Below are 22,978 nucleotides of genomic sequence, written 5' to 3' on the forward strand. Positions count from 1 at the left end.
CAGATCTATCAAATTCTCACTCTTGGAAACAATATGAGAATCAAAACACAACCATCCTTCAAAACTCACATTTATCCCAATTGCATGGTGCAGTTCTCCAGCCAAATAATGCTTCCAAAAATGCACAAATTGAGGGGCACATATATTAGTGAAAATGGCATACAAAGACACATTATATTAAGAAAAGCTATTGGAATAATATGTACATTTGTTAAAATTGCTTATAAAAATGTGTTTTTATGAAAACTCTGAACAATTTTCATGAGGGGTTTTTTCTTCTTCCAAATTGCTGCATAAATTTAAAACTGGAGAAATGAGAAATGGAGAAAATGAAATTGGCTGACCCTTCAATCCCAACCCAGGAGTATTGAGAATGCAAAGTGTCCTACCTGGGCAATTGCAGTAAGGCATTCCAATCCCACTGGCTGAAGACAGGCAGACATCTGGGAGCAGCTGGTGGTGCTGGTCAGGCTGCCCTGGCTCAGCCCCTTGGCAGGAGGAGCAAACGAAGCAATCGGTTAGTTGCCTGTGGTTGCATCTCAAGCAGGCCCTCCCGAAATGTTTCCAATTTTTCCATAAAAGCTTGGATGCTTAATAGCACTGGGTCAAACCTTACAGCATTATGCAAGCATGCAGAAATTATTTCAAAGAGGAATTTAAGTATGTCACGAGACATTGAAAACTAGGTTTAAAGCTATTCAAAATATTAATAAGGCTTCTGGTCTGGACAAATAAATCAAACATGTAGTTGGGCAGATGCCTGCTCCATCAGTAAGTTCCAGGAAAACAAAGCTACATGCCACTGAAACCCCATCAGGTTATCCATGTAGTTTGGTCCATGTAGGTCCATAGTTGGGGAAGATTTTTTTATTATCTTTTATAGATACAAAAAAACCCACAGCTATTTTTCTAGAAAAAAAGATGTCCTGGAAGTCACCATGAGTTCTCTTATAATGACAATGGCACCCACCTGAGAGGTGCTGGGAAATGGTTTCTGAATAGTGTACAAGAGCAGCTTGGATCACCCTGACGTGCTTTGCAAAGGTCAGGTATTTTTCAATTATATAAAACAGTTTAGATTTCAAACCCCTATACAAATGGTTCCTGAGCAACCTTGGAGGTGTGTTGGGGAGGATTTTTCTTTTGAAATATCCACACTAGCTGGGATGAGGAAAGTGAGCCACTATGAGAGGGAAGCATCCATGGCTTGCTTTATAAGCAGCACCTCTCTGGCTGTGAGTTTTGAGAAGGTAGAACCCTGAGGGGGGAACACTGTCAGGCCCTGCTGCTACCTCTGAAGGTCAGTGGACGGGACTTTAGGGATTTCTGCAGAACCTGGAGAGCAGAAGTTATTGCAAAGGTGTTGGAATTCTCAGTAGGCAACATTAAGATCAGGCTGGTGTGTGTGTGTTTGGGGAGGGGGGGGCAGACATCTGAGAACATTTATCCCCAAAGAGAACTGGATACGAACATCTCACTTTCCCTCTCCTGGGGTCTGTGTTGTAGACATAAACTTCTTTAACAGCCATTCCTTCTCCCCAAGGGACCCCTGGGAACTGTACTGTATTTTTGTGATGGGGGCTGGGAAGGGTATCTGAGAATGAATTTTCACTCCCATCACCAAAGAACAAGTTTCAAGACATTATTTAGGGTGTGGGTGTGTGGCGGCGGGAGGTGATGACAATGTTGGATGGCCAACTGACCAGGAAAAAAGAACTGACCTGGTCAGCTGCTGTGTTTTTAATGGCATCTAGGTCTGTAGAAACCAGCAGTTTTTCAGGACATCAGCATTTTCATCTGTTAATGTCTGCAGGTCAAGCAGATGTTAAAAGCACAAGAACAGGGGCCAGACAGAAAAGGCTGGCCATTCTGTTTGGAGGAAGCCACATCAATTTACAGTGACATGAAAAGTAATGCAGTTCCAAAAATGCACCTCAATGTACATAAATGTACCAACAGCAACCCTCTTCAGGTTCTGCAGTCACTGCCTGGAGAGGTAACAGAATCCTGCTGCCTTGGTCCTCTTTCTCCACACAACCTGCTTCTCCATACCCTCCAGCATCCCACAATGGAACACAGTAGTTGCACACAAGAAGGGCAACAGTCTTTTCCAGCAATTCTTCCCCTGCAACTGTCATCTAGCCACAGGGATGAAATCATGCCTGTTTTGGCTTCTCTCAGTTTCTTGTTATTTCAAGTTCTGAATTTTCTTTGTAATAGTCCGTGTGGAAACCCATCAGCATTTTAGTGTGAATTTCTTCCAATACCTGCTCCCATCAGCCCCAGCCAGACTGACAGTTCTGCTGAAGGGAGTCGCAGTTGAAAGCATCAGGAGAACATCAGACTGGCGAAGGCTGATCTATAGGCTATTGTAGTTATTAATATTGCACAGTTTGAAGTGACTGGATGCATAAAAACTGACTTCTTTTGAAATGAAGCATTGGACCCATTAGATTGTTCAGAACTCGCAGAACTTCCTCAAAACAGAACGGAAACATCAGATGATACATGCAAACAGTTCCATAAGACATATGTCAGTCCAAGGTACAGACACAGCATCTTACAAAACATGTAAGATTTACAACAGACCTAGCAGAAATCTGTCTCTCCTCAAAGCCTGCATTCCAGCCTACTTCCTGCCTTAAACTATGCAGCTCCAGGAGAGTCATTTACATCGTTACTCTTAAAGATTCTAAGAACAGAGAACTCCAGCCACCAACCTTCCAAGATGGTGCAATTCAGTACCTCTCGTGAGATCTAGGGTTAAAACACCATGTCAAAGCTACCTGAGAAGAGTTAAGTATCAACACAAGAAGACAGCTCAGATAGCCCCATTTTTGCTCTTAATTTAGCTTCAAGGGGATCTTTCAGTTAAACCCTTCCTGAAATACACACAGGCATTCCCATTTCAGTGTAAATTAAAGGAATTATACTTTACATAGACAATAAGCAATTCAAATCAACCAACTGAAAGCAGGAGCACAAAACCCTCTATATTTCAACAGGGGCAAATGTAAAGATCTACAGGTGCACTATAAAGGGTGAGGGACAATTGGCTTGACAGCTAAACACATGGCTGTGATGAAAAAGGCGAATTCATTGCAGTGAGTTAGTCTAGGTGGCCCTTTGGATCCCCTCCAACCCTGCAAGCATTCTTTTCCTTCAGAATTAGAAGCAAACAGTTCACTTTTGCATCGTGTGTGTGTGTTATTTATAGAAAGTGTAACACTGAAAATGACCCATGCTCAGGTAAGATTTACTGAGTGTGTTTCTCCGTGTTCTAGGAAAGACCAGTTTAATGAGTCCTGCAGAGGCAGAAGCTAACATCCCTTGGAGGTTGGAACTATAAGCCCACAAGAGCTTCCATTAGATCAGCTTTGTGCCACTGTGTGCCCTCTTGGTATTTTAGACCACAACTCTCACCCACCTTGACATTGGCCATAGAAGCAGGGGCTGGTGGGAATTGGAGTCCAGTCCAGTCCAAACACACCAAGATGTTTATCTTCCAGCCCTCTAGTTCACAGTGGCAAATGGTGTGGGACTTCCTGCATTATGCCATGCCAATATTAAAAAAAATCAATTCAAATCTGCAGTTAGGATACATCAGGTGTTATATTCTACCCCATGTGGTTTTCTACTGCTATTTGTATGAATTGGGTGGCAATCTCCACACACACTCCCAACCTGTAACTGAGCTGGTTGGCAAAACAGGCTTAGCAACATCACAGCAATGTGCATGATAGCAAGCAGCTGCTAGGCTCCCCACTGCTCTTTCCATTGCTGCACGATGGAGCATGGCCATGGCTAGAACTCAGGGAACTCAGTGTTCCAGTTTAGCTCAGCGTGGTGTGACAGTGAGAAGAATCAAAGTGGCTGCAAGCCACTTTCTTGGAGCCTGTACATTAGTATGGTCTTACTAAGCCAGGCTACTCTATGGTTTTAAAAATATCACACACACTTGTAAAAGCTGGCACCCCATTAAACAGGCTCATTTAGGTAGGGTGGCACTGTGGGTTAAACCACAGAGCCTAGGGCTTGCCAACTGGAAGGTTGCCGGTTCGAATCCCCTTGACGGGGTGAGCTACCGTTGCTCAGCCCCTGCTCCTGCCAACCTAGCAGTTTGAAAGCATGTCAAAGTGCAAGTAGATAAATAGGTACCGCTCCAGCGGGAAGGTAAACGGCGTTTCCATGTGCTGCTCTGGTTTGCCAGAAGCGGCTTAGTCATGCTGGCCACATGACCCGGAAGCTGTCTGCAGACAAACACCGGCTAACTCGGCCAGTAAAACGAGATGAGCGCCGTAACCCCAGAGTCATCCGTGACTGGACCTAACAGTCAGGGGTCCCTTTACCTTTTTATTTTTTAAAAAGTAAATTTATACTATTGCACCTGTGCACACCACAATGCCTTGATAATTTCACTCACACTTTATTTTTGGAAACACCAAACTTGGCCTTTTCACACCCATGAGCTCAATCTCATCTCAAGCCCAGTGGTCTTTTCTTGTCCTGTGGTGGTGTGAATGGATGCCCTCCAGTGCCCACTTAACAGCTGCTGGTCACTGCAAGACCACCTGTACAACACACCTGTTTGCAAAGATAAATTTGGAGAATTTTTGGTGCATGATTAGAACTCCTTAGGTATTCATTAGGGATGGGGGAGATATTTGATTCAGTTTGCAATTATAGGTAGCTCTTTGTTAAATCAAAATTTACTAAATAATATGTGACCCAAAACACTACCAGACTTCCTACATTCATACTCCTCTGAATTTTGCAGTACAGTTCTCCAACCATGTAAGTTCTACAAAAATGCATATATTAAGATAAGCTGTACATAATATGCATGTGTCTGTGGGGGGGGGGACACACAAACTAACATGAAATATATTACAACAAGTGTGCTTTGCAAGAATGTATATACAGTATGTACATGCAAGTCTTGATTTCCAAACACAAGGCATTCCCAGCAAATAGTTCATTAGGTGAGCATTCACATAATGAGCTGGCAATTTCCATCATTTCCTATGGAAGCATTTATAATCTGTGATTTGTCTCATCTCCTCTCTCATTGGTTTCTGCCTGATATGGCTGCCAGCAACCAGCAAAAGACAAAAAAGTAAGGAAGTGGACAAACTCTGGCTGTTCGGATATCTGAACCAGCCGTTAGTGTAGCAAGGTTTGGGTATAACCCTTTGTGTTTGGACAATTGAGGTTTCCGATAGCAGGACCTGTGTGCAATGAAAAAAATTGTACATGTGCATATTATGTGTAAATTAGAAAGAAAAAAACATGGACTGAAAGTGCCTTGCCTATCCCATGTAAACATTTAACAAATGCAATGTAAGGTGACCTAAAAATGATGGCCCCATAGATTAAGGCAGGCATCCCCAAACTGCGCCCTCCAGATGTTTTGGCATACAACTCCCATGATCCCTAGCTAACAGGACCAATGGTCAGGGATGATGGGAATTGTGGTCCAAAACATCTGGAGGGCCGAAGTTTGGGGATGCCTGGATTAAGGCATGACATCCTATGCATGTCTACTTAGAATAAAACCCCATTGAGCTCAGTGGGGCTTCCTTCTAAGCAAATCAGTACAGGACTGCAGCCTTATTGTTGCAAGGGCAGGGGTAGGCTATTCCATCTGATCCTTGGGGGACAGGATTCTGTGGAAGTTGGACAACAGATGAAAATAAATACCGGTACTAGATCCCAGTCTAAAGCACTGAGGTCCGACTTTGAACTTGTCATTCTCAAGAGAAGAGGTAAGGAAGCCTATGGCTTGGAATCCTCTTTTCTGACTTATTTCCATCTCTAGTTCTCATGAGAAACAATGCACACTGAGATTCCCCTGTGGAATTCATTTCTTTTGGTGATAATTTGAAACAATCTGCACTTGATTCCTCAAAATGCTGGACCTTCGCCTTTGCTCAGCAGAGTTTAGAAAAAATCAAGGCAACAAATGTTGTGAAATGCTCTAAATGACCTTATCTTTCCATTCTATCCCATTATTGTAAAATTTTCATGCCGCTGGGTTTGGAGGAGAGCTAAAATCACCAAGGGCAATTATATGCAGAGTCAAACTGGTGCATAGCTGTCCTTGCATGATAGTCCAGTGGGGAAACTGGCTGGCTCCAACCAGTGTAATTGTTACAATAGCCGAAGAGTCCTGGAAGAATAGAGGGGACGTGGAAATGGCCTGATTTGATTTTCTGATGAAGAAGGAAGTCACCAACATTCTGACTAGCGGCTAACAGGCCAAAATTATTATTATTCCCCTGTTCATGGATCATTAGGGAGGAGGGATTCTGGATGTGGAGCCACAAACAAGAGCAAAGTGTGGGAGAACGTATCACCAGCAGTGCTTGTTGGCTCCTATTTGCTGTATCTAGAAACCCACTCCATCACCCCAGGCTCAAAAATAATTGGCCTCACTCTGATTATTTCACAAGTTCCTCACATGCTGCTGCAGCATACCCAGCGAAGCCAGATCTGAGTAAGGGCAAGGCTTGGTGCAGTGGTGGAGCATAATGTAAAGTCGCCCGTCTGTTCTGTATACCAGAAGTGGTTTAGTCATGTTGGCCACATGACCTGGAAAAAGTTGTCTGCACCTCATAGTCGAACGTGACTGGACTTAACCTTCCAGGGGTCCTTTACCTTTACACTGTGGGGAACCCATGTGCTAGATAGGCTGAGCAAAAGGAATTTCAGCTTTCCCATCTTGTTCTCCCAAACTCGTGGACCCTGGAATAATTACTTCTTCTGTGCAGGTATTCAAGGAAAATTGGGGTTCTGTATTGCATGGGAAGCCTCTATGAGGAGAAGGAGGGTTCTCCACTTCAGACAGTCCCACCTTCAACTCACAGAGGCCAATAGGGAGGGAAGAGGTCAGAAGATAAACATGCTTATTGCAGGAGGTTGGACTAGATAACTCTTTGGGTCCCTTCCATTCTACAGTTCTATGATGCCTCATGGTGCCTTCTCATGTGTTACACCCCCTGCATTTCTCTGGCATGGGCTGAGTAAGGCTACGGTGGGACCATGAAGACGTCCTGAGATTCTCTGGCCATAGGACAATAGCTGGAACCGGGTTCACTCACTTGTCTTGCAAACAACAACAACAATGGGAGGTACTTCTTTAAAGTTAGGTGTGTATTGTGTTTGAGCTGTTTTAGGTTGGGGTCACCTATGGGTCCTTTCCAAGCTGTGATCTTGTATCTGTGAGGTTAGAATCTGTAAGAGGAAGCTACCTGAGCCAGTTGAGCTGGTGCCTTGTTCAGACAATGGCCCTAGGTCCATGGTTCTCAAAGGATGTGGTGCACCACACTGGTGTGGCAGGAGAGGATGGCAAGTGTGAAGGAAAGATTCAGCGACAATCAAAGTAACATTTAAACATGTCACTGTGGTATAGTGTAGTATCGGGGGATTTTTCCATTTGCAGCATATGGCTAGATAGATATCTTTTCAAAATGAGAGCAAGAACATGATACTGGGGACACTCCCAGTTGTGTCTTCTACAGTGGTGATCAGGGGTTTTCAACTCTGAAAAATCTGAAAGATCGGAGAAGACAAAGGCTTCTTTGTGTTGGTGAGGAGATGAGGGTTTGTTTGTCTCAAATCAGATCTACCAGTAATACAAATGAGATTACTTGGCAAAAGCAAGCTCACACTTCTCATGGAGTTTGCATGTATATTTAAGGACCATATGTAAGTAAGAGGCTAATTTATCATTCTATTTTGGGAATGATCCATGTTCTCATGCAGCTGCTGTTCTATACTTTCTGGGTGTCTCCTCTGTGCTCTCAGAATGTGCTCTGTTGCCACCTGGCCAGGTTTCATGCCATCCTAGGATGGAGATCTATAGCCGAGAGGTGGAGAGCCGTGTTTGAGTTTCAACTTATAATGAAGCAGGAGAGATAGAGGCATGTCTGGATTTGTGATGGAACCCAAGGCTGTGGCCTGAGGCTTTTCTGGGAACCAAAAGTGGGGGCAATATCTGCCAGAGTCTTAATCCTGTGAGCCCCACGAGTTGTATGTATGTGTAAATAAAACCTAAAGACTTCAAGATCTCCATTGGCACTCATTCCGAGGCATTCTGGAATGCTCAGAGATTTGGGTAGGTGCAACAATATGTTTTGGGGGCTTCTAAGGTTCCCATTGATTCTCTGCACCCTGCGTGGCTGTTGCTTATAACCACAGAAGCGTGTTTAACTCCCCCTCCACAACTCCCAGTAGAACTTCCCCAAGTCAGGTCTCAAAGGCCTGCCTTTCTCTTGTGTGTGGAAGACACATACAGCATTTACAGCGATAGCTACAGATGTCATGGAATGTCTCCTCCATTGGCCCGAAGCCTCTTGATCCCTCTCTCAACACTGTGAAGTAAAAAAAAGGAAATAGGCACCAGCACTTTGCCTTTTTCTCAGCAGCTGAGCAAGTTTGGAAGAGGAGGAGGAGGAGGAGGAGGAGGAGGAGGAGGAGGAGGAGTTTGGACTTGATATCCCACCTTTCATTCCTCTTAAGGAGTCTCAAAGTGGCTAACAAATTTCTTTCCCTTCCTCCCCCACAACAAACACTCTGTGAGGTGAGTGCGGCCGAGAGACTTCAGAGAAGTGTGACTAGCCCAAGGTAACCCAGCAGCTGCATGTGGAGGAGCGGGGAAGCAAACCCGGTTCACCAGATTACGAGTCCACCGCTCTTAACCACTACACCATGCTGGCACATTGGACTATAACTGGTCCAGATGTCTGCACTACAGACAGAGGCACTACAGAGAGGCCAACATTTCCGCACTAATCACAGCCCAACCCAGTTTAGCTGTTGAGAGAAAGGCAAAATGACATGTTCGAGTTAACTCAGAATTAATTCATGCTAGTTGTGATATGGAAATACAACTGCTATCTATGGGGAGAGCCAAAATGATGGGTTGGATGCCATCTGTACATAATGGCTCCCGTGATGTTTTCCATTACATTGCGCTTTCTTCCAGAGGAACAGGACGATGTGCATCTGAGTAGCAATCATAACAAGCATGCATTGCAAAATATCTATTGAGAAAGAAAATCACACTTCTGCTGACTGGAGGGGTGATTTGCACTTCATTTTGACACATACAAATGGCTGCTTTCTAAACAATGTCACAAAAAGTTATACGGCATGCATTTTTACTCCAAATATTGTAAAGCAAGAGGCCAGACAATGGACAGGTATGGCATTACTTCATCGGAGGCATGCCAAGTTTGGCTATGGACCTTTGGACAGCAAATGTTTCAGGAGTCCTTAGGGGTTAACAAGCATTAAATTCAGGGAGGCCCCGAAACAAAAAGGTCTAGCAATGGTTGGTCTTTGTTTTAACTCTGGAAGAGGCTGCTGGGCCAGGAAAATGGCTACTCTTGATTAATTGGCCTGTCTCTTTCATCTGCTTCAAACAGTTTAAAAGGAACCGGGGCAAATGCAGAGATGTTTACAAAGAGCAGGCTGGGAGGCATGGGGAAAGGGGTTTTTCAGGGCATAGATTTATAAGGCCTTTCTGTGGGAATTAAGGAAGCAAATATGTCAACGCTGCGAAAACTGCCACACCAGGTCCCCTGCACTGCAATGGAAGCTCCAACAGGATGAGGCAAAGTGTGTGGGTGAAGAGACAGAAAAGGGGTCTTCAGGGCACCTTGGCTGGTCTGCAAACACAGGATTTCTCCTGTGGGAAAATCAGCCCTGCAGACTGGCAAAGTGGTCCAGCTTTTCTGGGGAAATGTCGGCTATGGAGAGCACATAATGGCTGCCACCTGTTAAAAGTCAGTGCTTCTACATCTTCTATCCAATTTCAAAATTCATGTCACCTGTTACTTTCCTTTTCTCTAAACTAAAAAGTCCCAAATGCTGGAGCCTTCCTTCCCAGGGGAGGCAGTCCATCTCGTTGCTCATTTTGGTTGAGGCAGAATCACTGAGTGGATTATCTGTTGCAGAACTGAAGGACAAATCCAGACTTCCTTGCTTGCAGTAACGTTTGTTTAGGTTTTGTTATCAGGGCTAGTGCCTCAGAGCGTCAGAGGTTCTTGGGAAACACAAGGTTGTTGGGGTTTTTTTTTCCTGTTTGAAGGGTATAGCTTTTTTATATTGTACACGTTGTGCACCAGGAGAAAGTTTTTTTGAGATATTAAGCAGTTCAGGAATACTATTAAGCAAGCAAGCAAGGCTGTCTTAACTTTGCTCATCAGTTCTGTAAACCAGTGGTTGAAACACAATTTCAATAAATAAATAAATCATAAGTCACAAATAGATGCCACCTCACATTGCTGTTCTGAAATCGCCTTTGCAACCTGGTGCCTTTCATATGTTTTCGACTACGGTTCCCTTTATTTTGCCTCAAACACCTGAAGGGCCCCAGAAGCACTTTTGTAAGTTTAAGAGTGCTTCAAAGAAGAACAAATGTCATCCTTGCTTACTAATGGTCTTCTTTCAAAAAAGAAGTTGTGCTAATGACTGTGGGCTCTCCAGACTGTTGATGAATTTGTTTTAGACACTGGACTTTGTCTTTTTACAGGGGCCTCCTTCAGAGAATTGTCCTTTCTCTCCTCCCCAACCACCCTTCCTGCTGCTTCTGCATCACTGACCTGTTGGAGCAAAATGGGAGGCAGGGGACCAAAAACCTGCCAATCCCCAAAGAAAAACAGTCTTAGCACAGAAAGCTTTGCATATTAAAAACTCTCTTAAACCACAGTACCATTATGACCACAGAAATAGCATGGAGTTTGCTTCCTCTGCCCTGGTGCTGAACATATATACTTGGGATTCAGCACCTCTTTGTTGTAGGAGAACAGGGCCCCTCTGCAGCAGTGTGGGGAGGGCATTGGTGGGGCTGCAGGGATTGTGGAAGGTCACGCCTCTCCCACTGGGAGCCTCTGCTGCATCAGGGTCCCTTCCACAAACCGCTTCATGGCCTTTTGGCTAAGATCAAGTGTAGTATCTTCCACAAATGAGTCTGGACTCAAGCCTTTAACGCAGCACTTCCATGTGGGTTCTGTACACAGACGGCAATGCTCAAGTGCATGCCCTTCCTGTTGGGACACCCTTAAGAGTGATGTGCCTCCATTTTATATGGAGGCTTCTCTCCCACAAAGGGGATCATTTCGGGTGACAGTATATAATTCTCATATCCAGACTCTGTCTTCATAAAAGACTAAAGTAACTTATTTCTGAGCTGGTGGCTGTGTTCTCTGCCTCCTGCACTACTCTGGCTCTTGTTCTCCTACCTAGCTTGGAGGTGAGGTGGGTGGCAGAAAGGGTCACCCATTAGCCTGGAGACCACCATCACCTAACTTTTGCAAGTGGAAGGAATTCAGGGTGTCATCCAGACTGACCCCGCAAACCCACAACATCATGCATAGGTGCCGTGGTGACATGTGGCCTGCTTAGGTCTGCTTCCATCGCCTGCCACTCTATGGGTGGTCATTTGGGGGCTCCCAGGGCTGTGGAAGAGGAAGAAATGGAGGCAGTGAGAGATTTTACTTTCTTGGGCTCCTTGATCACTGCAGATGGTGACAGCAGTCACGAAATTAAAAGACGCCTGCTTCTTGGGAGAAAAGCAATGACAAACCTAGACAGCATCTTAAAAAGCAGTGGTATCACCTTGCCGACAAAGGTCCGTACCTGTATAGTTAAAGCTATGGTTTTCCCAGTAGTGATGTATGAAAGTGAGAGCTGGACAATAAGGAAGGCTGATCGCCGAAGAATTGATGCTTTTGAATTATGGTGCTGGAGGAGACTCTTGAGAGTCCCATGGACTGCAAGAAGATCAAACCTATCCATTCTGAAGGAAATCAGCCCTGAGTGCTCACTGGGAGGACAGATCCTGAAGCTGAGGCTCCAATACTTTGGCCACCTCATGAGAAGAGAAGACTCCCTGGAAAAGACCCTGATGTTGGGAAAGATGGAGGACACAAGGAGAAGGGGACGACAGAGGATGAGATGGTTGGGCAGTGTTCTCGAAGCTACGAACATGAGTTTGACCAAACTGTGGGAGGCAGTGGAAGACAGGAGTGCCTGGCGTGCTCTGGTCCATGGGGTCACGAAGAGTCGGACACGACTAAACGACTAAATAACAACAACAACAACAAGGGCTGTGGTCCAACCCAGCTGCAGCCTTGTCCAAACAGATGCCCCATTCGCCCCCTTGAAAGGCCAAGTGGAGGTAATTAATGCTCTTGAGAAACATACGACAAAACCACTGCAGAAGACTAAGACACCTTGGCAGTCCAAGGGGGATTTGGCTATTGAGTTACAAGATCCATCTCTTGCTTTGCCTTCCCCCCTTTTCACTTCTGTCAAAGATCTAACCAGTTCCTGCTTGCTCCCTCTCAACTCATATAACCATTGCACTTTGCAAAATCCAAGCTTCTTGGGGATACTTTGGCCAGAATATCTGCAGTTTGATATACAACTTTCAAGATAGGCTTCCATGAAAAGGACATTACAAGAAGCTGACCAGAAAAAAGCGAGTCACCCTGATATGTTAGTCTGGCCTTGACATTCTTGTTCAGATCAGAGCAAGCTGCAGCAATGAGGTGAACATGCTGTTCTTCTTCTTCTGGAGCCTCATATTTCTGGGGCGAAAACTCCTCTGGCTTACGTCCGTGAGAAACTATGCAAGCAATTAAAGTTTCTCACTAGCCCCCTGCACCAAAATAAAAATGTCACACTGCGAACATAATTGACATTCTGGTTGGGAACAGAGGCCGTAAGAGCCATAGAGGTAGAGGATCATTTAACAGACATGGTATCCAAAGAAAGGGGGTTGGGGAGGGAGGAGGAAAAGAAGAAACTCAGGTGCCAGTTTTTAAAATAACACTTATACAAACAAGCAGCTGGAATGGAAACACTAAGGGAGCCTAATAGAATTAGTGCTCTAGGACAGATGAGGGGACACTAAAGGCAACTAGTGTCTCAGTGGCATTGATGGAATAGTCCTGCTTTCATTCTCTCCAAGTATTACATTTCAGCAGAACCCAAGAAGTTGCTCTGGGGCACACAGCAAATGGGTGGGCTTTTTCCTCACTTTTCTCACCTGGTTGCTAGGTAGGAGTTGTTGTGGTTTTTGTTACATTCTATCACCTCACCCGAACGACCCAGGTGGGGTTACAATAATTAAATCAAAACATTAATTTTAATGCACAGTATTAGATAATATCAAAAATGGTTCAAAGCAAGATGGTAGGTTGGTTGGCATCTGTCTGTTTCAAGAAACAATGGAGTGCCCCTCTGGGGGTGAGGTTAGCAGCACCAAATTGACCCCCCTGTGTGCAAGCCAAGGCAGTGTGTATGGAGGTCCTGGGTTGCCCGGATGACAAGACCTCCCTCTCAGCCTCACTGATCTGCCCCAAAGCAAAGCAGAGCAACACATTTGGAACCATCTTGGCTGCAGAAGTTGCCAGAAATAGGCCTGCAAGGCGCCATCCAACCATCTTAGGGACTTCACTCCAGATTTGTGTAGGGTTTATTCCTAAACCATTATTTCTCCCAAAGATATCCTGCAAGACAGTGGAGGTTTAGGATAAGAGTTTTCCTTCCCCTAGATCAGGCATCCCCAAACTGCGGCCCTCCAGATGTTTTGGCCTACAACCCCATGATCCCTAGCTAACGGGACCAGTGGTTGGGGAAGATGGGAATTGTAGTCCAAAACATCTGGAGGGCCGAAGTTTGGGGATGCCTGCCCTAGATGGTCATCCTTCCCAGATTGTTGAGTCCAATCTACATCACACTTCCCTCTACAGCATGTGCAGGAACTGCCTTCTTGACCATTGGACCCACTATTACTCATGTCTGCTCAATCCACTGGAGCCTGTTTTCCCATGCAGGGGAAGTCCCTAACTCACCAAGGGTTTGAGACCCATCAGCTACCCTCACCCGGTTAAACTGACCACTTGAAGCCATTTCCCAGGGTGTGGCTACTGTTGAATACTGACAGCTTCTAGGAGCTACAGGTGAGAGCTGAGTGCAGGGTGGGGACCAAAGGTGGACAAACTACCCCAGAAGGAGCACAATGTGTCCCCCACCAGAGGTATCAGTACTAGCCTCCCCTAAGATCCCATATACCCAATTTACATTCACAGAAATAAGTGGTTCCTAGAAATACACACCCCAGGTGTCAAAAGCCAGGGTAGAGAGCATTCGCCAGAATCTGAATAATGATAGTGACAGGTGCTCTCTGTGGGAAGTGAATTCCACAACTCAATGGCCACCACAGAGAAGGCCACCCCCAAGTTTCTGAGGGTGGAGGAACTACCAAATGAGATCGCCTCTGGCAATCTCAGCACCCAAGAAGGCCTGTGGGGGAAGAGGCAGTCTTTGAGATATTTGATCTGCCTGATCGGTTGCTTTTTACATTACTTGTGGACAAGTCCTAATTCTGGGAGCTTTCAGATCTTGCCTAGCATGTGATAATTTCATACTCTCACTCACTGGATCATCACTTTGTTGTGGTGAGTGGGCTTGCATGTTCCTATGACCCTTGTGAGAGAAGCTGTCAGGAATCTCGTACTCCCAGCAGGGTCACCCAAGGCGGTAAGGTCAAAGGGGAGGAGCTAAACAAAGAACGATCCAATAAGTCCTCAATGGCAGAACAGGGGGATGATAACAAGTGGCATGTTATAATGGCTGTGAAGGCAGATGAAGCCTGCAGCAGATCAGAATCTACCAGTCATTGTGATACTCATGCCATCGGAATAGAGCCTTACTGCAAAGGCTGTGTTTTGGTCAGCACGCACTGATCTACACAGATAAAACAAATTCACACACTTGCCAAACACAAACCCAAAGAAGTCCCATTGTGATCTGCAAATGGTAATGGGGGCAGGACAGAGAAATCTGGAAGCCCCTAGTCATGAACCGGCACATGGGCAGTGGATACAGATTCAGTTGCTATGACTCAAGGAATGACAGCTATATCCATGACTGAGCAGCCCTATTTAGGATCCACTCTGCTCACCCCGAAAAGGGGGAGGGGCTAGAAAAGGTGCCCTAAACATAGTCTGCCTCCCTTTTTCCCTGACTGGATTACCGCGCCCAGTGGGGTCACCACCCAGTGGTCGTAAAAGACATTTGAACTTTGGAACATGAGATATACTGACTTTGTTGGATAACGAAGTATCCCAACTACAGATAATGAGTATCCCAAATACAGAACTGCCATCATTGCAAGAGAGCTGTGACATTTTAACATGGATATTGCAGTGTTTTAAGAAACTCAAAGAGCAGGAGAGGGACAACTGAAGGAAGAAAAAGGAGGCTACACATTCTTCTGGAAAGGAACAAGATAGATGAATACATGGAGTAGGCTTTGCTATCAAAAAACAATATTGTGAAGCTCTTGTCAGAAGACCCTACCAGCATTAATGAGCAACTTTCAACCCTTTGAATAAAACTTACCAAAAACCAACAGGCTACTATTCTCAGTGCTTATGCACCAACACTGGGTGCCAATGAAGACATTAAAGAATTTTTTTGCTTTCAGCTGGATGCCATCCTAACAGAGATGTCTAAGGAGGATAAAATTGTCCTCCTGAGTGATTTTAATGCAAGAGATGGGCGAGATTTCGATCTTTGGCTGGGACTGTTGGGAAAGAAGGAATTGGCAACAGCAACCAGAACAGAATCTTACTTTTGACTATATGTGTAGCACACAACCTTGTTATTACCAACACACTTTTTGACAAAAATAAATAAATTTAAAACATCATGGAGGCACCCTAGGTCGAACCACTGGCACCTCTTAGACTATGTAATTGTCCAAGCTGAAGACTGCCATGATGTGCTCCTTACCATAGAATCATAGAATCGTAGAGTTGGAAGAGACCACAAGGGCCATCCAGTCCAACCCCCTGCCGAGCAGGAAACACCATCAAAGAATTCTTGACATATGCCTGTCAAGCCTCTGCTAAAAGACCTCCAAAGAAGGAGACTCCACCACACTCCTTGGTAGCAAATTCCACTGCCGAACAGCTCTTACTGTCAGGAAGTTCTTCCTAATGTTTAGATGCAATCTTCTTTCTTGTGGTTTGAATCCATTGCTCCGTGTCCGTTTCTCTAGAGCAGCAGAAAACAACCTTTCTCCCTCCTCTATATGGCATCATTTAATATATTTGAACATGGCTATCATATCACCCCTTAACCTTCTCTTCTCCAGGCTAAACATACCCAGCTCCCTAAGCCGTTCCTCATAAGGCATCGTTTCCAGGCCTTTGACCATTCTCGTTGCCCTCTTCTGGACACGTTCCAGCTTGTCAATACTGTATCCTTCTTGAACTGTGGTGCCCAGAACTGGACACAGTACTCCAGGTGAGGTCTGACCAGAGCAGAATACAGTGGTACTATTACTTCCCTTGATCTAGATGCTATACTCCTATTGATGCAGCCCAGAATTGCATTGGCTTTTTTAGCTACTGCATCACACTGCTGACTCATGTCAAGTTTGTGGTCTACCAAGACTCCTAGATCCTTTTCACATGTACTGCTCTCAAGCCAGGTGTCACCCATCCTGTATTTGTGCCTTTCATATTTTTTTTTTTTGCCCAAGTGTAGTACTTTACATTTCTCCTTGTTAAAATTCATCTTGTTTGCTTTGGCCCACTTGTCTAATCTGTTAAGGTCATTCTGAAGTGTGATCCTGTCCTCTGGGGTGTTAGCCACCCCTCCCAATTTGGTGTCATCTGCAAACTTGCTCAGGATGCCCTCAAGCCCATCATCCAAGTCATTGATAAAGATGTTGAACAAGACTGGGCCCAAGACAGAACCCTGTGGCACCCCACTAGTCACTACTCTCCAGGATGAGGAGGAGCCATTGATGAGCACCCTTTGGGTTCGGTCAGTAAGCCAGTTACAAATCCACTGAATGGTAGCATTGTCTAGCCTGCATTTTACCAGCTTCTTTACAAGAATATCATGGGGCACCTTGTCAAAGGCCTTGCTGAAATCAAGATAGTCTACATCCACAGCGTTCCCTTCATCTACCAGGCTTGTAATTCTGTCAAAAAATGAGATCAGATTAGTCTGACATGTCTTTTTTTTCCAGAAACCCATGCTGACTTTTAGTGATCACAGCATTCCTTTCTAGGTGCTCACATACCAGAGCTATGACAAGTTCCGACGACTGCTGGACAGATCACCAATTAATACAGCCCACAATGGCTATCAAGATTATACCTCAACGCAGGCTTCAAGGAAGGAAACAAGGCACAAAATGAACACTCAAGCCCTTCAAGATCCCATTAAGTGGGATTGCTTCTAAATGGCCCTTAAGGACCACCTGCTTTCGGAGTTCCCTGATAACCTTGAGGAACACTTGACCAAGCTAAAAACATCCATTATATACCAAACCAAGAAACACCACGACTGGTTTGATGAGAATGACAGTGAGGTTGAACACATTGTTGACAAGAAAAGGAAGGCCTTTCAGATCTGGCAAAGAGATAGAAACTGCACAGCTAAGAAAAAAACTATGCCAACGCTAAGGCTGAGGTTCACAGAAAAACCAGAAAACTAAATAACACCTGGTAGATAAAAAAAAAGCTCAAGAGAACCAGCACTTAGCTGACACTCATGATGCAGAAAGTTTCTTTAAAGCCACAAAGACGATCTATGGGCCAATAAATCATGGCATGTGCCCCCTAAGCTCAACGGACAGTACCACACATCTAAAAGATTAAGAAGCTATTGCACTGCTCTGGAAAGAACATTACCAGCATCTCCTTACCCGCAACTCACCCGTAGCTACTGAGATCCTCTCACAAATTCTGCAAAACCAAATTAGAGATGAGCTTGCAGTATCTCCAAATCTGGGAGAGTTGTGTACAGCTACTAACCAAATGAAAAACAACGAAGCCAGCGGACCTGATGGGATACCTGCCAAAGTCTTCAAAGTGGGCGGAATTGAACTTACACAACTTCACAAGCTCATCAAAAAAACTCTGAGAGAGGAGATCCTAGCAGACTTTAGGAATGCCAAAATTACCAATCTCTGTTAAAAAGATGATAGAATGGATTCCAGAAGCTATTGAGGCATCTCTTTATTAGCTGCGGCTGACAAGGATCTTAGCACTGTCTCCTAACAATATCCAGGGCTGTCCTTCCTGAATCCCAAAATGGTTTTCGACCTTCTAGGGCAGGCATCCCCAAACTGCGGCCCTCCAGATGTTTTGGCCTACAACTCCCATGATCCATACCTAACAGGACCAGTGGTCAGGGATGATGGGAATTGTAGTCCAAAACATCTGGAGGGCCAAAGTTTGGGGATGCCTGTTCTAGGGGGTCAGTGGACATGATTTTCACCTCTTGACAGCTTCAAGAAAAATGCAGAGCAAAACCAGCCCCTGTACAGTGGTACCTCTGGTTAAGAACTTAATTCGTTCCGGAGGTCCGTTCTTAACCTGAAACTGTTCTTAACCTGAGGTACCTCTTTAGCTAATAGGGCCTCTGGCTGCCGCTGTGCCACCGCCACATGATTTCTTTTCTCATCCTGAAGTAAAGTTCTTAACCTGAGGTACTACTTCTGGGTTAGCTGAGTCTTTAACCTGAAGCGTTTGTAACCCAAGGTACCAAGGTATTGACCTGACTAAGGCCTTTGACACTGTAAATTGTAATGCCCTGTGGACTGTCCTTTTGAAAATGGGCTGCCCAGATAAATTTGTGAACATCATTCGGCTCCTCTATGATAATATGACAGCAACAATTGCAGTTAACAATGGCTCTCAAAGTGGGAGAGTGGAATCAGGTGTTAAACAGGGTTGCGTTATTGCCCCAACTCTATTTATTATTTTCATTTCCATGATTCTATACTTTGTCGAAGGGAAACTCCTCACCGGAGTAGAAATCATATATCGAAATATGGAAAGCTCTTTAATCTGAATAGGCTGAAACCAGAGTAAGGTTACCATAACTTCTGTCATAGATCTTCAATATGCTGATGACAATTTAGTGTGTGCACACTTAAGAGGATGACCTCCAAACCATCCTAAATATCTTTGCAGAAGCTTATGAAAAGCTTGGCCTATTGCTCAACATCCCAAAAACCAAAGTGCTGCACCAAAAGGCAAAAAACCAGCCCCTCTACAGCGCCACAAATCCAACTCAATGGCGTAATGTTGGAAAGTGTTGATTACTTCTCCTACCTGAGCAGTTATCTTTCCACAAGGGCTGACATTGATGCTGACATCCAGCATCGCCTGAGCTCTGCGAGTGCGGCTTTCTCCCGATTGAATTGCGGAGTGTTTGAGGACTGGGACATTCACAGGGAAACCAAAATGCTTGTTTACAAAGCTATTGTATTACCAACCTTATTGTATGCTTGTGAAACATGGACCACTTATAAACATAATCTCCAACTCCTTAAAAGATTCCATCAACAGTATCTTGGAAATCTTTACACATCACTTGGGAAGACAGGCGAACTAATGCCAGTGTACAGAAAGAAGCAAAGATAACCAGTGTTGAAGCAATGATTCTTCAACATCAACTCTGTTGGACTGGTCACGTTGTTCAGATGCCTGATGATCATCTTCCAAAGCAACTACTCTATTCCGAACTTTAAAATGGAAAGCATAATGCTGGTGGTCAACCAAAGAGGTTAAAAGACTTTCTCAAGGAAAATCTTTAAAAATGTAATATAAGCATTGACAACTGGGAAACACTGGCCTGTGAGCGCTCCAGCTGGAGAACAACAGCCTTTGCCAAAGGTGTCATGGACTTTGAAGATGCTTGAACTCAGGATGAAAGAGAGAAAGAGAGAAATATACTAAGAGGAAGGCATGCTTGGCAAACCCTCACTGTGATCAACTACCGCCCAGAAACTTACGTCCCCACTGTGGAAGGATGTGTGGATCCAGAATCGGCCTCCACAGTTATTTGCGGACTCGCTGTTAAAACTGTGTTTATGGAAGACAATCTTACTCAACTACGAGCGATCGCCAAAGAAGAATTTCATATTCTAGAGAAGACAATGAGAGATTAGCAGCTTAGGTGGCAATCATATGTATACTTACCTGGGAGTAACCACCGCTGAACATAATGGGATTTCTGAATAGACTTGTATAGGGGTGTGGTGCTAATTTTAAATCAAAATAAATCCTTATTTTGTAGGCTCAGCCGCCCTCTTGTGGCGTGCTTGCAATATTGCCTTTGTTTCATTTTACTAGCAAAAATCACCTCTCCCTCAATAATTGCTGTAGACCAACTATCCAGTAGAGGCATATTTATGCACCCCTCCCCCTTTTATACATAGCAAGCACTTTTATGTGGGAACTAGCTTTTCTTTTGTGTAGATTTTAACATTTATGCAGCTGCATGCAAGTGAGAAAGAGAACCCCTTGAACGTCTGTCTGGCCCAGAGACTTAGTCCCAGGAACAAAGGTGACGACTGCAGTAATTTCTAAAACGGAACATTTTTAGAGCAGGTTTGGAAGCACTATTGCTACATTTAGCCCAAATGTATTGTTATGAGTTTTTTGGGGGGTGGGGAGGAATCAGTCTGAATGGTATCCTGGGTCCCTTCCAATTCTTGGGATCCTGTATCTGTCCGCTCATAATGTTTTTCTTACTACCATATTTTTCCATGTATAGCATGCCCCCATGTATAAGACAACCCCTATTTTTCAAACCCCAAATTAAGAAATCAGTATTTGGGGGGGATTGCCCAGAGTTATTGAGGTTTTTTGGGGGGGAGGTCACCCTTCCGGTGTTGGGGAGGTCGCTGCCACCAATCGCTCAAAAACCCGCTCACTCGCTGCCAATTGCCCACCTACCTTACCTCTGCAAATTGCCTGCACACCCACCAGCCTTGCCGAAGCCGCCAATTGCATGCCCACACGCCTTGCTGTAGCTGCAAATTGCCTGCCCGCTCATCACAGTCACAGCCAATCGCTCACCCATTACCCTCCCATGCATTCACTATCCATGTATAAGACGACCCCCAATTTTTGCCTCTTTTTAAAAGAAAATTTAATACCATCGTCTTGTACATGTTTTTCTTCTACGTACAGTATTGAAAATATTTATGTGTCATCATACTAAATTTCTCTTGGCCACAGACAGGTGGCGCTGCAAACTGCAGCACTACGGCAGCTTTCAGAGAAATGCCAGGTAACTGCAGCAAGTTCTGAGGTGAGTGGCAGTGGCAGCAGGCAGCCCATGCAAGCCACAGAGTAAGAATTATGGCAGGCCAAGGCAGCTTTTCCGAACCTGAGGTCATGACAGGCCTACCCATGAGGCAAGGTAGCTCAGGCAGCAGGATTCACAAGGGCAAGATATTTGGCCTCCAAGGAATCCACCACCCACTGCTGTTGCCACAGTAGCACTGAAGGCTGCAACATGCTCCTTGAAGGCCATTTATTCTTTGACAGCCCTCCTACCCCATGTCACCTCTGGGGGTGGCCCCTTGGCGAGTAGGAGATGCTGATGGTCTCCTCCCACCCCTAGGGAGGAAATGGCAGGAGCTGCCCTCTGGGGTCTCCTGGGCTTGGCACCCACCCAGAGTGATTCAGAACAGGCTATTTTTCTGACTTCCGTCAGGGTGTCCAGTTGCGCCAGAAGCGGTTTTGTCATGCTGGCCATATGACCTGGGAAGCTGTCTGTGGACAAATGCCGGCTCCCTCAGCCTGAAAAGCAAGATGAGCACTGCACCCCATATTCGCCTTTGACTGGACTTAACGGTCCAGGGGTCCTTTACCTTTTACCTTACTTTCCTTCCCACAGCGGCCTTCAATTCCCACTTCAACCATCTTGAATCTTGATTTTATTCCCCCCCCCCCATTCCCAATGTAGATCTGCCCACTGGCGGAGGGAGAGGAGTGCAGGGTGAGCGCACCGCCCCCGGCAGCGCGATCCCGATGGGGTGCTATCATGGCTGCACCCCTGCCCACGCTGGGCACCACGCCCCCACAGGTAGCACGCCACGCCCCCAGGACACACACAATGTCCCCAGGACGCGCACCACGCCACGCCCCGGCCTGCTCTCCGCCCCCAGTGCTGGAGCATGAAGCTTCACCACTGGATCTGCCTCCCCCCCTTTTTTCTGGGGGGCAGGCATCACTTTGTGGTTTGCCTCAGGTGCCAAAATACCTTGGGCAAGCCCTGCCTGAGCTGTTGCATAATTGCTATCATGTGCTATTATCTCCTAACCTCAGGCAAGGCGTGATGCCTCTCTGCCCCCGTTTCCCAGTATGTTCGACCAGTATAGCAAGTAGTTTTCACTAGATGAAATCTGGAAAGGTTTGCCTGTCTTCCCATGCCTTGCGCTGTAAGGTAAAGGTAAAGGTAATTTCGCTTTCAGGCCGAGGGAGCCGGCGTTTGTCCACAGACAGCTTTCCGGGTCATGTAAGCAGAGTTCGTCCAATGGGTCACTGGAGCCACATGGTTTGCAGTTCCTGAAAAAGTCCTCACTAGATGGCGCTGCAGAACAGCTAGACAGCTGCAGTGCAAGCCCAGCCTCGCTCTTCACCCTTACCGCTGTCTCTGCCACCAAAGAGATAGAGAACTTAGAATGCTACAAGCAGCCCTTTGCTTCAGGTTTCCATTTCACCTCCAATTTAGGTGGGGGGGGACTGATCGACTCTATCCCTTATGTTCTTTGCGTTGGTGCCCCCTCTCCACAGGCCTGGCTTCAGGCTGAGGATGCCAAGGGCCCACATGGGCTTATTTGGCTGCAGCGTTTGGCTGCAGCGTCAGCATTAAGTGACAATCCCATTGACCTCTCGGCAGCTTTAATACCGCCGAGGGCCCCAAAGCCTCGCGAGGCCAGCCTACATGCTCGAGGCAGCCCCGCGAATGGCGCCTGGTGAGCAATAGGCGGCTTCGACGGGGAACCCCGAAGTGTGGCTCCGAAGTGTCGCCTCCTTCTTCTCCTGGACCCGCCCCACCCAGGCACTGCAGTCGAGTTCCGAGCGGGCTCCTTGCCCACCCCGCCCACCCCTGCCATCCAGCCTCGCTCAATGGACCGCCG

General features: G+C 45.7%; 1 protein-coding gene across 1 annotated transcript in view; it reads right to left on the reverse strand.

The window, feature by feature from the left end:
* LOC118084299 (uncharacterized) overlaps nucleotides 1–20,040 on the reverse strand; it is a 56,127-nt gene extending 36,087 nt beyond the window's left edge. Inside the window, exons 1-2 of the mRNA XM_060270568.1 lie at nucleotides 20,025–20,040; nucleotides 390–488 (exon numbers count right to left, since the gene is read on the reverse strand). Coding sequence (XP_060126551.1) covers nucleotides 390–411 — 22 coding nt within the window. The 5' untranslated portion in view covers nucleotides 412–488; nucleotides 20,025–20,040. The remainder of the gene's footprint in view (nucleotides 1–389; nucleotides 489–20,024) is intronic.
* Between the last annotated feature and the right edge of the window lie 2,938 nt (nucleotides 20,041–22,978).

This window comes from Zootoca vivipara, chromosome Z (assembly GCF_963506605.1).
Source record: "Zootoca vivipara chromosome Z, rZooViv1.1, whole genome shotgun sequence".
Lineage (NCBI taxonomy): Eukaryota > Metazoa > Chordata > Lepidosauria > Squamata > Lacertidae > Zootoca > Zootoca vivipara.